Source organism: Mastigoproctus giganteus, chromosome 3 (assembly GCF_048544385.1).
Source record: "Mastigoproctus giganteus isolate SK-2022 chromosome 3, ASM4854438v1, whole genome shotgun sequence".
NCBI classification, from domain to species: domain Eukaryota; kingdom Metazoa; phylum Arthropoda; class Arachnida; order Uropygi; family Thelyphonidae; genus Mastigoproctus; species Mastigoproctus giganteus.
This window is the reverse complement of record NC_143577.1, coordinates 44,401,888-44,417,836: the sequence shown is the minus strand read 5'-3', so window position 1 is coordinate 44,417,836 and position 15,949 is coordinate 44,401,888. Positions and strand designations below refer to the sequence as shown.

The following is a 15,949-nucleotide window of genomic DNA, read 5'->3' as shown; positions in this document are numbered from 1 at the left end:
ATATTTAACTGATTTTATGTATTTTAAACTTTCATCACAATTAATTTATATTTTTATCACTGTCTGCAAGAATTCAAATGTATCAAGAATCCAAATCCCAATCTTGGGGGTTTGTATATTTAAATTAAAATACTAGACAAACAAACAACATTATACAAAATTAAATTGAACAAAGATCGGTTTATTGTCTGCATAGTCTAGCAGACTATGCAGTGACCTTTATGTTAACAATTTCACTTACTATAGAATCAGTTTACTGTTTACCTTTATATTATTTTTGAGTCCATTGGTTATATCTCAGAGGGGCTTAGAGGGGGAAACAGGCATTCTCTGTGTTATCAGACACTAATGGATCCAATATCTTTCTATTTCAGAAGATTTAGGAGAAGTCCGGTTGGACTGCCTCCCTAAAATCCACTCATGCATGCCTTCTCAATGGTAAGCCCTGTTACGTCACTTAGGTGGCAACGAACGTGTAGAGTGGTTCCCTTCAAGACGCCTGATCAGCATGAAGAGGAAAAGACCAAACCCTCCAGCATATGACAGCACGACAAAACAAATGGCCCTCAGTCCCCAGCGGCTTTCACTCCCCCTCTTACGGCAGCAAGAGGATCAGAGTGGAAGCAGAGGGTGCTAAGAATCTCTGGGTATGACCAGGCTGCCATGAATGGAAACTGAACTTGGCCTGCTACAACGTAAGATAACTCATCGGTGAAGACAGGATATTAGAGTTGGAAAAGGAATTAGAAAATGTGAATTGGAATATCATCAGTTTGGCTGAAACAAGAAGAAATGAATCACATAAGTTTATCAAGTGGAAATCTGCTGTACACCAATGCAAACAGTGAAAGGAGTGAAGGTGGAGTTGACTTTCTTGTCCATAAAGATATAAAAAACAACATTTTGGAATTCAAAAGTACATCACCAAGGGTGTGAAGGATTTCTAAGAGGTAGAAGCTAAAGGTTATAATGATTTATGCACCAACATTGAGCCATGACGAAGAGGTTGAAGAAATGTACACCGAAATTGAGTCTTCTAAATTAGCACAAAACCCACTACACTATCATTATGAGTTACTTCAATGTTAAGGTTGGAAAGAGACAAAACAGTGCAGAAAGGGGAACTACAGAAAATTTTGGAATTGGTGAAAGAAATGAAAGAGGTGAAAGGCTTGTGGAATTTGCAGAAGCTTGAGGAATGTCAGTAATGAACACTTTTTTCAAGAAAAAAGGTGAACAGAAAGTGGTCATAGAAGAGCCCAAATGGATTAACAACTAATGAAATCGACTTCATCCTCACTAACAGTAGATATATCATGAATGATGTTACCGTCCCGAACAAGGTAAATATTAGAAGTGATCACAGAATGGCAAGATGCGCACTTGGTATAGATGTAAGAAAAGAAAGGGAAAAAAAATAACTCGAGTAAATAATACAAAGGTCTTTGAGATAACAGAAGAGGAGAAAAAGCAGCATGCACTGGAAGTTAAGAACAAGTTTGAGCCTCTGCAGACTGCTCAGGACCAAGATATCGACGAGGAGTATTACAACTTTCTGAAAGTGATAAAGCCCAAGAAATCTATAGGTAAAAATAAATCCAAAGAAGAAAAAATTAATCAAGAAACACTTGTCATGATGAACCGAAGACAACAAATGAAGAGCAAGATAAACACTGACAAGGAGAAAATTGAGTATACTGAGTCATGAAAAGCCATTAGAAAGAGACTCAGAGAGGACATAAGATTTAACACAAGAAAAGTAGAACAAGCATTAAGGGAAAACAAAGGATTTAAATCAGCAGCCATCCCGAGCAGTAATACAGAAAGACAAATGATAACGAAACTGAAGAATAGCGATGGTGTACTTATAAACAGCAGAGAAGGCATAATTCAAATATGCAGAAGACTACTATAGAGAATTATACAAGGAGCAAGGGAATGATGCCAGCAGTGGGGAAGATGGATCGCAAATTAGTAACACATACGACATACTCAATATCTTTCCTGATGAGATAGAAGGAGATAAATCAGAAATTGGAAATTATATACCAATTAGCTTGTTATCCCACATCTACAAGTTGTTCACAAGGGTCATTACTAACAGATTAGAAAGAATACTTGATGAGAATCAACGGAAAGAGCAAGCTAGCTTTAGGACAGGATTCTCAACTATGGATCACCTTCACATAATATCACAGCTAATGGAGAAAGCAAATGAATATAAAACACCATTATGCCTAGCATTTGTGGATTATGAAAAGGCCTTTGACTCCATACAGCATAAGGCAACGTTTCGGGTACTGGAAAGACAAGGTATAGATACCCCATATATTATGATTTTGAAGAAAATATATGAGAATGTTACCTCCTTTATTAGACTAGACAAAGACAGTAGCAAATTTAAAATTGAAAAAGGAGTTCGACAAGGGGACACAATATCTCTGAAGTTGTTTACTGCTGCCCTTGAAGAAGCTTTCAGAAGATTAGACTGTTCGTAGAAAGGAGTCAATGTGAATGGAGAGTACCTAAACCCTTTTACGATTTGCAGATGACATTGTGATCATAAGCCATGACCCCAAAGAATTAGAGGAAAATCTTAATCAGCTATGCAGACTTAGTAAGGATTTTGGACTAAAGATGAATATGGTTAAAACAAAAGTAATGATGAACAAGTATGCAACAGAAAGAAATATAATGATTGTAGGAGCAGTAATTGAAAAGGTGTAATTATTTATACTTATCTGGGACAAGTCATTAGCAGTAATAATGATAAATGGCTGGAAGTCAAGAGAAGAATAAATTTTGGATGGATAGCATTCAGGAAATATAGTCACATGCTGAGGAGCAATATCCCAATTTGTCTGAAATGTAAAATAATTAATCAATGTATACTCCCCACCATGACTTATGAAAGTGAAACTTGGGCAACCACAAAAAGAATGGAAGAGAAGCTGATAACTATACAGTGAAGATGGAACAAATTATATTGGAAATCAGACTGTTAGATAAGAAGAGAAACACATGGATTAGGCAGCAAACTCAAGTAAAGGGCATTCTTATCAAAACTAAAGAACTAAAATGGTCTTTGGCAGGACACAGCTCGAAATCATGATGACAGATGGACTAAGAAAATAACAGAACGGTACCCAAGAGGAGCTAGAAGAAAACCTGGAAGACAATTATGAAGATGGACAAATGAAATTCATGAGTTTGTGGGTAGTAAATGGATGACCATTGCACAAAACAGAAGGAACTGGAAAGTTGCTGGAGAGGCCTTCATCCTGCAGTAGATTGAAAATGGCTGATGATGATGGTTATATCTGAAATTTTTTTATTAACTACTCTTTTGTAAGCCCTCTTGCTTTGACTGTCATAGTGGTATACTTAAATTGTATCTGCAAATAAATTAATTATTAAATAATGTGGATTTTTTTAATCTGCACTTTCATCACCCACTGTAATAAATTTTTTAAATTAATTTTTATATTTTGTAATTATTATTTGTGGTTCTGTACCTAACTTACATTTTCCGGGATAGTGGGCAACTTATAATGATCTGGACAACGGGAAACGAATTCCTGAAAAATAAAGCCATTAAATAAGATTTCTTTACTTTAAAGTTTGGTTAAAAATAATCTATTTTAATCAGTGAAAGTTAAGTTTGTAGGTATTTTTATTAACACTCATCCAATAAGAAAAAAAAAAAAAAAAAAAAAAAGCTAGTAATCAGTACCTTTAATAATAAATATTAAAACAGCCACTAATTTTACTGGCTATTTAGTATTTGTTATTAAATTATTTAATAATACATTAATATACAATTTTTATACTAAATGGAATAAATTATTTGCCATTAAGCATATAGCTTGCCAAAAAAAAAAAAAAAAAAAGTCTTGTTCATGTATACAGTCTTCAAAATGATACTGTAGTGCTACTGCTGTATTCTGGAAGTATTTGCTAAGCACTAGTTCTTGCAAGTTCATATGGCATTCAATATACAAGCAAGCTAAATTTTCAAGTTCCTGAATCCCTTTTTATATATATATATATATATATATATATATATATTACTATGGCCTTTTGTTATTACAGAAGAAAGGCACTATAAAGCACAAATATCTTGGAAAGAAAAGCAAAAAATATCAAAATTAACATTAGCAAAGGCACATATGATGCAAGAAAGCAAGCTTATATAGCATCAGCCAAAAAAAAAAAAAAAAAAAAAAAACCCTTATTTCACCCACCCACTTGCTCCAAATGTTCGTCAAGTTCTGTCTTGAATCTGTTTAAGCTATCAACTTCTACAATGACAGATGGAAGTTTGTTCCAGCAATCAACCACCCGCTGGTTAAAGGCAAACATCCGCACATCTATCCTGCAACCGTCTTTCCTCAATTTGAATTTATGCCCTCTCAGGCGATTATTCTGAGCAAGAGGAAGAATCCCATCTGCATTGAGCATGCTCAAACCATTCAAGGCTTTATACACCTCGCAGGTGCCTAGTCTCCAGACACTGTAATTTGCAAAACTTAAGCCTTTCTTTGTAAGAGCAACCCTTTGTTCCATTCACTAATCTTGTTACCCTTCTCTGTACTCGTTCCAACAGCTCTACATCCTTCTTAAAATGAGGCCTCCAGACCTGTATACAGTACTCAAGGTGTGGCCTGACCACTGCCTTATACAAAGGGATAATCACCTCCTTATCCCTTCTAGAAAAATTCCTGTGTATCATTGACAAGACACCATGAGCTACTCTTGCAGACCATCTGCACTGCTCAGAAAACTTCATATCTGCCTGCACAATTACCCCAGGTCCTTTTTTTTTTTTTTTTTTTTTCATTCTCTACCACTGTCAGTGTGGTACCACAGAGTTGATACGTTACTCTGAGATTACTCCTTCCCATATATAGTACTTTACATTTGTCAATGTTAAACTTCATTTGCCACCTCTCAGCCCATCTGCTCAACTTTTCTAGATCCTGTTGCAGCAGTGTACTGTCATTAGTGTCATTAACAACCCTGCCAACCTTCGTATCATCTGAAAACGTGGACATTAAGCCTGATATACCATCATCGATATCATTTATAAATACAGAAAACAACAATGGACCAAACACTGAACTTCACTAATAACATTAGTCCACGAAGAGCAGTGTCCATTGATTACCACTCTGTCTTCTCCCACTCAACCATCCCTTTATCCATAGCAGCAATTTTCCTCCAATGCCACACTGCTCCAATTTGCGCAGCAGTCTTCCATGTGCAACAGTATCAAAGGCCTTTCTAAGATCCAAATATATGATATCAAAGTTATTCTTTGCATCCAGTTCCTTTGTGACTACACCATAGTATCCAATCAAATTAGTCAGACAAGACTTCCCCTTAACAAACCAATGCTGTGTCCGAGGTATAACTGAAGTCTTGTCTAGATGATCCTGCAATGCTTCTTTAACCAGTGCCTCCATTAATTTCCCTGGAACAGAAGTTAAACTAACAGGCCTGTAATGATCTCTGTCTCCCTTCGATCCTCCTTTGTGGATTGGGGTCACGTTTGCAGATCTCCAGTCCATGGGTACCTTCCCCTGAGTCCAGAGAAGCTCTCATAATTATGGCTAAGGGTTTGCTTACTTCCTTTGCTGCCTCCTGTAATATAACTGGATAGATTCCATCCACCCCAAGTGCCTTTCTTGTGTTTATCTTCAACAATTTCATATCAAAATCACATAAGATACATAAGTTTCAGAAATAAGTTTAAGAACTGTCTTTTTTGCAACCAACAGGATTTATACTGCTTTAATGCATATGGTCTTAATGCTCCTAGCAGAAGAACAAACTTTACTTTCACAATGAGTTTCCCCAATATTGCACTACTTTCAAATAAATGTCCTTGTCCTTAACTGTCTATTTAATTAAATATTGAGACACTGCTATGAGAGCCTATTTCTGGAGGCAATGTTTGTTCTACTGTCAGCATTGAGACTATTTGCATTAACTAAGCAAATTAAATTCTATTGGTCACAAAAACACAGAAGAAAAATATAATCTGGTTCTCCAAATTTCTCATAATTATTTCTTTGATGTCACAGAATTAGATATGTAATTTAAGTTTAGAGTTTTGAAGATTTCAGGTAAAGAAATGTAAGTCTGAATGCATATGTGCATGAGGGGGGGAGGGTAGGAAGAACAAAAAATAGCTTATCTTTTTATACTACCAAACCAATTAATCAAATATTATTAAGCAGTACAGCAATGTATGTATATTCTAGTGCCAAAAGTATCTGGATGCTCCTAAACATGCAGGGTTTTTTTTGGGGGGGGGGGGGAGGATGAACCATACCTATCATCCACATGTCATGAATAGGCATAAACACAACTGTAATCCTGTTAAATGTAGATCAGCAAAATACAGAAGGTGATGGGTTGAGGCATTGAACTAAGGACTTTCTCACTACAGTCATCACAGGATGCTATATTTGCAATCAATCTGTGCCATTGCAAAAAAACTTCAACACCACAGATTATCAGCAAAAAATAACTCAAAACTGTTCACTTTTTTTCACATCTTTATTATCAGGTGGCTGACAAAGTCACCAAATGGAAATATCATGGTTAACTGGGAAGCATTCAGGACCGCAGAAATTGACGGATTTCTGCAGTCTTCATATTTATTTGCCTGATCAGAGAACTTCATATCTGCCTGCACACTTAACCCAGGTCTTTTTCATTTTCAACTACCCTGAGTGTAATACCACACAGTATGTTTTAATCATATTACTGCTACTCACAGGCACAGTATCTTTTATTTGTCATCGTTAAACTTCAACTGCTACTTCTCAGCCCATCTGGCTAATTTTTCTAGGTCTTAATATTAGTAGAGTGGCAAATGATGCAAGAAAACAAGCTTATAAAGCATCAGCCAAAAAAAAAACACCTTCCAACATCACCTGTCCATCTGCTCCAATAATTCGTCTAGTTCTTCCTTGAATTTATTCAAACTATCCATTTTCCACAATAACAGATAAAAGTTTGTTCCAACAATCAACCACCCACTGGCTGAAGGCAAACTCCCACACATCTATCCTGCAACTATCCTTCCTCAATTTCAATTTATGCCCCCTCAACTGTGTAGTTTGAACAAGAGGAAGAATGTCATTAGCATTGAGCATGCTCAATCCATTCAAAGCCTTAAACACCACAATCAGATCACTTTGTAGGAGCTAGGCACCTACAAAGTGATTTGATTGTGATGCAGTTTTTTTCAGCATCATACCCTGATTTCTAATTTTTTGCAGCATCATACTCTGATTTCTAATGAGATGAAAGTTTTGCCTTCAGCCAGTTGATTTTGTTTTTACAAAATCAACTACCTGCTGGCTGAAGGCAAATTCCTACATATCTAACCTGCAACCTTCAGTTTGAATTTATGCCACCTCAGGTCTCTTGATGTCTTCATCAATAAATAATAAATTATTAATATAATAAATAATAAATATTGAAAACAATAATGATCCCAGTATTGAACCCTCAGGGACTCACTAATAACATTAGTCCAAGAAAGCAGTGACCATTAATAACACTCTCCACATTCTAGCACTCAGCCATCCCTCTATCCACAGTAGTAACTTGCCTCTAATGACTCGACTATACAAATTGAAGCATTGCCTCAATGCTTCAATTTGTATAGTTGTCTTTCATATGGAAAGACAACTATACAAATTTCAACTATACAAATTTCATGCAGTCTTTCTAAAGTACCCTTTAGGGAAATCAATTTTTCCTGAATAAGACCAGTTTTACACAGGAAATTTTTTTACAAATTTAGAACCATTCTGAAAGTGTATTCATGAATTTCTAGAGTTTTCTGTCTAAATAAAATACTTCTTAGATTAATATTGTAATATGTTAATTCAAGAACTATTCAATATTCTGCTTAACCTACTTCCAATGAAAAACCCAAGTAATTAATAGATATTACACATTGAATCAGTATATTTATATCATAATGGCAGAAAAGGTGTCATATATATATCATATTTATATCATAATGGCAGATAAGGAAAAGTTCATATTTGCAACATAAAATGTATTATTATATAAATTATATATATATATATATATATATATATATAAATATATAAAAAACTAAAATGAAAAACTAATAATATGGTTCATTACACTTTGTCCCTGGTTATAGGCTACATGAAGTTCTAATCCAGGTTCAGGAATTTCTGTGTGATATAATGTCTTTAAAAACAATGACAACTGATCTTCCTATTAAACAGAAAAATAAATATAATTTCAGAACAAATCAGTCAATCATTTATTCACTAAAAAGTGAAATACATTTACAATTCCACTGATCACACCATGAACAAAATAACATCAGTGAAGAGAGAAAAAGAAAAATTTAGTCTATATCTCAAATCTGTTATAGATTTCCACTTTTCTTTGTCCTTTGATAATTCATAATTTGCTCGGAAGTCCAACAAGTCTAATGGTTTTAGTTATGCCTTTCTAATATTGATTACATGACCTACCTCTTCTTTGTTTCCCAACTTTAGGTGGGTAAAGTAGCAAAGTAGACACATGCAGTGAGATATCATGATGTTTTAATTGGCATCCAATCCACTGTAACTGAAGCTTTTCTACTGTTTTTATGAGCAGTTCTTGTTTTGTTTCCTCTAACACTTTTGAATTTGTAATACACAAAAGTAATAAGAAAAACACATTTGCATATTACATCCATCTTTCCATGTAAGCATATTGTTCCAAATGGTTTGATATCCAAACATACCTGTTTGTGGCAGTATTCCAATTTGTGCCTATAGGAAAAACTGCTCTATTAGTAGCATCACACAGTCTTATTTTAGTTTTTAAAGAGGTTAATTGTGATTTCCTCTGCTTCCTTTTAGATATATCCTTGAAACCATCTCAAATTAACAATCCTAAGTATTAGAAATTCTCCATCATCTCTAGAAGTTTGTTGCTACTATGAACAGTAGAAGTTTGTTTGCTGCTATGCACAGTAGTTTGTTGCTGCTATGCACAGTAGAAGTTTGTTGCTGCTATGCACAGTAGAAGTTTGTTGCTGCTATGCACAGTAGAAGTTTGTTGCTGCTATGCACAGTAGAAGTTTGTTGCTGCTATGCACAGTAGAAGTCTGACTAAATTAGTAATAGTAATAATAGCAAATGATGCAAGAAAGCAAGCTTAAAAAGCATCAGGAAAAAAAAAAAAAAAAATTTGCACCTATCCATCCCTCCAATAATTTGTCTAGTTCTTCCTTGTAGTCTCAGCAAGAGGAAGAATTCCATTAGCATCGAACATGCTCAATCTATCCAAAGCCTTAAACTTCTCAATCAGATCACCTCACAGGTGCTAAGTCTCCAGGCACTGCAATTTACAGAACTGAAGCCTTTATTGGTAAGACCACCTTTTTGTTCCTTTCACCAATCTTGCTCTTGTCTGCACCCAATCCAGCAGATCTACATCCTTCTTAAAGTGAGGCCTCCAGACCTGTATGCAGTAGTCAAGACACAGCCCAACCATTGCCTTTAACAATGGGGATAATCACCTCCTTATTCCTGCTAGCAAAGTTCCTGTATATATCATTGACAAAACCCTGTGAACTGTCCTGGCAGCCTATCTGACTGCTAAAAGAACATATCTCAGCACAATTATGCCCAGGTCTTTTTCATTTTTCACTATCCTGAGTGTTGTATCACATAGTTAGTATATTAATCTGGGATTACTGCTACCCATATGCAGTACCTTGCATTTGCCAATGTTAAACTTCAACTGCCATTTATCTAATTTTTCTAGATTTTGTTGCAGTAGTTTACCTTGATTACTGTAATTAACCACCCTGCCAACATTTATATTATCTGCAAACTTAGACATTAAGCCTGATATATTTTCATCAATATCAGTAATAAATATAAAAACAACAATGGGCCCAGCCCACTGTTGCCAATACTTTAGATTTGTCATTTACCATTAGTCCTAAAGATTAATAGCACAAGATTCTAGTTGGTTGAGATGATTCTTCACATTTTCTGCATTTGAAGTCAACAACACAATATCACTGTTGAAACTCATCACTGAAATAAGAAATGTTTAAAAAAGTTATAAACGAAGAAAATGTCTATAAATTTTTACTAATCTTGACACAATACCTAAAATGTGTAAATGATACTAGGAACTTGCAGTTTATAGTTAAATCTTTCCAAGCTGAAGAGCTCTTCATTATAAAAGAACCCTATGGAGACTGCATAAAAGGATTCATAAAAGGGCTGCAGAGATTTAACCAAACAATAAAAATAATGACATGGATATAAAATAATATAAAAAAGTGTTCTGTTTATACTCTGGCACAACCACATGTTAGAGGAGTTTATAATTAATCAGTTATGCTGTGATAACTGAGAAGTTGCTTCTTCTGACAGATCTTATTTCCCTTGTTTCAGTTTTAATTCCATTATTGTGATTTTCTTCCTCAATCTCAAATATATTCTTTTTCACTGAATCCAAGAAAAGGCTTAAAGAAAGCACTTAATTTAAACAATTTACTTGCATCCTCTTCTTTCTTTACTTTTCTTTTCAGAACACCAATGAGATATTTTCTTTGAGATGTTACTGTGTGGAGATTTCTTATGCTAATCCAATAGCAATGACTACACACTATTATTACACACCTACCTACTTCTATTAGTTAAGAACAAGCTATTATTTTAGAAACCATGACTGCAATTAAAGGAATGCAAGTGCGAGTTAGAATAGAAGTTTATAAAAGCAAAAGTAATGTATACTGCTACAGTATTATTACTCCCTATAGTCCAAATAATTACAACAGAAAAGTAACAGTATTCAATGAAGTATGGAACTTGTAGGGTAATTTCTATATGGCTGGGCTGTTGTGTGTGTGTACATTTCAAAGGCTTCAAAAATTTTCTAATGGCTAGGCATCTTTATACTGCAATTCTTTCTTAAATCGCCGAGCAAATGATATATTGTTATTTTGTTGTTATCTGGTTTTTAGGAGCATTAGCAACTAAGTCCATATTGCTCTGGGGATATGCGGTGGTCATTCCCTGACCTTTCCACATCCTCTGTATTTGGTGGTCATGGATTCAAACCAGGGTCTCAAGAAGCATGTGCTACGCACTGCTGCTCCTGCCCACCTGGCTACGGAGGCGCCAGCAAATGATATGGAACCATTTTTAAATAAATCTGCAAAATGTTAGTTATGGCAAAATCCTGGTGGTCATTGATTAAAATTCTAATTAGTGATCTTTAATCCAAAATAACAATAAAGGAATGTGATTTAATATTACAAAAGTTAGCTGCACTTCAACTGTAGTCTGATTTGTGGCCCACCATGTATAAATAATTGCTCACCATTCTTTGAAAAAATATATTATGCAACAACAATTGAATATTTTATTATGTAACAAGAATTGCATCTTGTTACAAAACATAATATAATAATAATAGAAGCATGAAATTTAAACTTACCTTCTTATCATTAGTTATAGTAGCAATATGATTAAGAAGCCTATAAAATGTTTCATGCCAAGGAAGATAACTGCAAGACATAAATAACAATGTTACAAAATAATAACGAAGTTAGAATATTTCAGTACTAGAAATAATTCAAACATATAACATATGTAATTCTGATTTAACTGCACATTAACCAACCAGCTACAGCTGTACCTTGTTTTTAACTGGAAAAGCTTGTCTGACTTGCATCCCAGTGCATCTGACTGACATTTCAGAGGGTTAGCACTGCACTGTCATAGACAAAGCCATTTCCCAAAATCATTATGGACACTGGATATATACACCATCATTATTTCTAATCAGTCGTCCACTAATATGTATATGCCCATACAGTAGAAGCCTTCTTAACCAGCTCACTGGATTAACTAACACTCCCCAATTTCCATTTTTAAAACATAGTCTGATGCCTATAACACATTGCAGTGTGCCATGGATACTGGTCCAGTATGCTTGCCGCTAGTGCAGTACACGGCACCTGCCTGTTGAGTTGTATGTTTCCCAAGAAGTCAATTGTGTATTTGTTCCAAACTGTGTTTGCACCAGTAAAATTATGTTATTTTAATTAAAGTAGGTAATTTAATTAAACATTATGTAGTAATGAAATATATATGAGAAAATGTTCAACAAAAACTAAGTTTGATTATCGGAAAAGACTTCAGTGAAAGCTGTAACTCTAAAAAAAAAACAATTGCTGTTGAATTAGGCGTTGGGCAAGACAATTGTAAAGAACAGAAAAAAATGTACATGAATTTTGTACTCGGTTTGTTTCACAAGGGTTGTGAAGCTTCACTCCACTTTAAAGAAACCAAAATTAGAGATAACAGACTATGCATAATGGGTGTGGGTTGTCCAACAAAAGAACTCCAATGAGCATACTCACAAAAGCAACAAAGAAATAGCCTTGGTCTTCCATCAAAAGACTGATGGCATAGAATGTTTTATAGCAAGTGACAGATGGCTTGGACATTAGCAAAACTTGTCATGATATTAATGTACTGAGTATTAGTAGGGAAAGATTATTTACTGATAGCCTGCTGCTCAAAACTTTATCGATTTAAGATCATTTATCAAGAGAAAAAAAAAAACTGACTCGAGAACAATTCTACAATATGGGCAAAGTAGGTCTAAGTTATAAGTATCGCTTACCAAAGTGATGGCAAAAAAAAATGGAGCTTGCTGCACCAAGATACAAAAAATCCAATGGCAGAATCACAGCAGCCACCTGCAGTAATGCAACTGTAACTCACAAACTGCTATTTTGTTGTTGATAAATCAACTAATCTCCAACAGCTTTTAAATAATATAAATTGTTCATCTTTATCAGTTTACTACTACTCATAAATATCAGTACAGGTGGACTCTGCATTATTCAATATTTTTTTCATGAATTTGTACCTTCTGTAGGGAAAACCCTTGAAGAAAATACACTTACCTACCTGAAAAGGCTATTCTCTTTCTGAACAATGCTCCTTCACATCCCAATTGTCAGGAACTCAAAGAACGGGACATAGTTTAAATTGACATATTAACTTATTTCTAGAGTAGCTTTATATTCCTATTTACGGTACTTAAAGTTAAAGTAACTTAGATAGAGATTTGTAGGTATTACTTAGTATCGGAAAGGGTATCAAATACACGAGTTTACCGTTCATAGACAGCCGCCATAGTTACGTGAAAATTAATCAGTAAATCTATTAATCTTGTCGAACTTCATTGGCAATTAAATTGTACTTTTAACTATACATATAACCACATAGGTTACGGAACATAAATAATTAGTAAAAATAAATAATTAATACATAACTTGATACGGAAGTTATATAAAGGGACTTCGTAGATAACACTCGTTACTGAAACGCGACACAGCATATCCGGAATTCGATAGCATTAGCTTTGTCTGGTATAGTGCATAATATAATATTGTCAATTAATCAGTAGATCTATTAATCTTGTTAAACTTCATTGTCAATTAAATTGTTCTTTTAACTATATATATATAACGACTTAGAGTACAAACGTAACAAATAATTAATACATACTTGATACTCGTTCGTGAATTCCCGCCATTTTTACACGATAGCATAAGCTTAGTGTAGTATAGTGCATAATATAATATTGTCAATTATTCAGTAAATCTATTAATCTTGATAAACTTTATTGTCAATTAAATTGTATTTTTAACTCTATAAATATATATAACGACTTAATCTTAACAAATAATTAATACATAACTATAGTGGTACACGTGATACGGAAGTTGTATAAAGGGAACACTAGATACCGAAAAAAAAAAAAAAAAAAAAAACAATATATATATCCATATATATATATAATATAACTTAAGGATTTAATTTTTGTTTTAAATTTTATTGAATTACATTGGAATCATGACTCTAACCAGAGCAGCAAAGCAAAAGGCTCAAGCTAATGGGAGTGCTGTGGTTCAGGGGAGAACTGAGGGGGCCAGTTGCCCTCTGAATCACAGTCTATTAAAATGCACTGTTTGCTTGATGTTTGCGGAGCAGTTGGGTACGGGACATGATACTGCCAAGGGGGATGTCTTTGTGTGTGCACGATGTAAGGAGTGCAAGGAAATCAGGCGACAACTCAGCGTTGTTATGGGCCTTTATGAGAGCTTGAAGGACAGGGTGGATGCCCTCGAAGGAAATAAATTGAGGGGCCCATCAAGTTCTCAGCTGCCCACATCAACGCCAGAGCTTGCACTTGGTCATCAGGCAACACAGAAGCAGCCCCCTAGGCAGAATGCGCTGGTCCCACAGGAACTAGTAGTTGTTGGTGACTCTATTGTCAGGGAAATGGGGAACATGCTTTGTAAAAAGGATAGGTGGAATAGGACCAGGGTATGTCTGCCAGGGGCAAAGGTTGATGACATTGTAGAGCGGATATCATCTTTTAAGGGCACAAAAGGTGATATAGTTGTACACGTTGGCACGAATGATATTAAGAGTAGGAGACCGGCGGAATTACTTAGCAAGTACAGGTCACTGCTGAAAAAAAGCCGTGAATTAGGGTTGAACTTGAAAGTGTCTGCAATTCTGCCCAGACACGATAGGAGGGAGTATATGATGAGAGCCTTGTCGATCAATTCGGCCCTGGAGGGATTGTGCAAGGCTCAAGGGGTAGAATTTTTTTCAGCCTGGACTGTACTTGTTAACAGGAGAGATTGCTTCTACAGGGATGGGATACACTTAAATAGAAAGGGTGCAAGAATTTTTGCTGATGCTGTCGAGGCAGTGTTAGGTGGGTCGGAAAACTGCTAGTTGGGGGGGATACAAGGACTAATAGATTAACAGTAGCCACTGGCAGAGGTGGAAGTGATTCTTGCACTGCTTCTATTGAAATGAGCAGAAGTCTGAAAAACAAGATGCAGGATATTTCAGAGACTGCTGGTAGTCATTGCGTTACAAGTAAACACATGGGTTGTGTTAGGGTAGCTAAGAATAGAAACAGGTGCATGTATACCTGCGTGTACACCAATGCTAGGAGTTTGGTAAATAAATTTGATGAATTTGAGGTATTGCTCAAAACATCAAAGGCAGATATTGTTGGGATATCAGAGACGTGGTGTCACACAGATATAAGTAATGCGGAACTGGAATTTGGGGAATACAATGTGTATAGAAAGGATAGACAGGACAGGAGGGGAGGAGGGGTTATGCTATTAATTAAGAAACACAAAGTCCAAGGAAGTGAAGCCAGTCGACATCGATGGACAGGGCAGTGCCGAATCAGTTTGGTGTGACATAAGCATAGGGAAATCAAAATTGAGAGTAGGAGTGTGCTATAGGCCTAATGACTCTGATGAGTATAATAAGATATTGTACAGGGAAATAGAGTGGGCCAGTAAATCAGAGAGTCTTATAATGGGGGATTTTAATTTCCCAGATATTGACTGGAATTTGTGGGTTGGTCACTCGCACACTAGCAAGGCTTTTGTGGATTTATTGGATGATTGTTTTCTACACCAGCATGTTCGTGAGGCAACAAGAGGGAGCAATACTCTTGATCTGATTATCAGTAGTGACTCTTCATGCATTAAGAACCTGCAGATAAATGAACCACTAGGTGGCAGTGATCACAGTGTGTTGAAGTGGGATTTACTCAAGGAGGTAACTACCATCAGAGGTAAAGGGAAGGGTTTTTGTTTTCGTAAAGGCGACTATGATGGTCTGAGACAGTATTTAAATTCTATACAGTGGGACCAACTGATGATGTTACCAACAGCAAACTCAAAATGGGAAGCATTCAAGGAACTAATCTTGGAGGCTACCAGGCTTTACATACCAACTAAGAAATATTGTTCAAGGTTTAGGCCTAAATGGTTGTCAGATGAACTAATGAGACATGTGGCAGAGAAGAAAAATGC

General features: G+C 35.5%; 1 protein-coding gene across 1 annotated transcript in view; it reads right to left on the bottom strand.

Annotated features, from left to right (window-relative positions):
• Positions 1-15,949, bottom strand: part of LOC150087918 (DENN domain-containing protein 1B-like) — a 209,695-nt gene that overhangs the window by 63,007 nt on the left and 130,739 nt on the right. Inside the window, exon 5 of the mRNA XM_090369963.1 lies at positions 11,515-11,584. Within this exon, the coding sequence (XP_090226089.1) occupies positions 11,515-11,584 (70 nt within the window). The remainder of the gene's footprint in view (positions 1-11,514; positions 11,585-15,949) is intronic.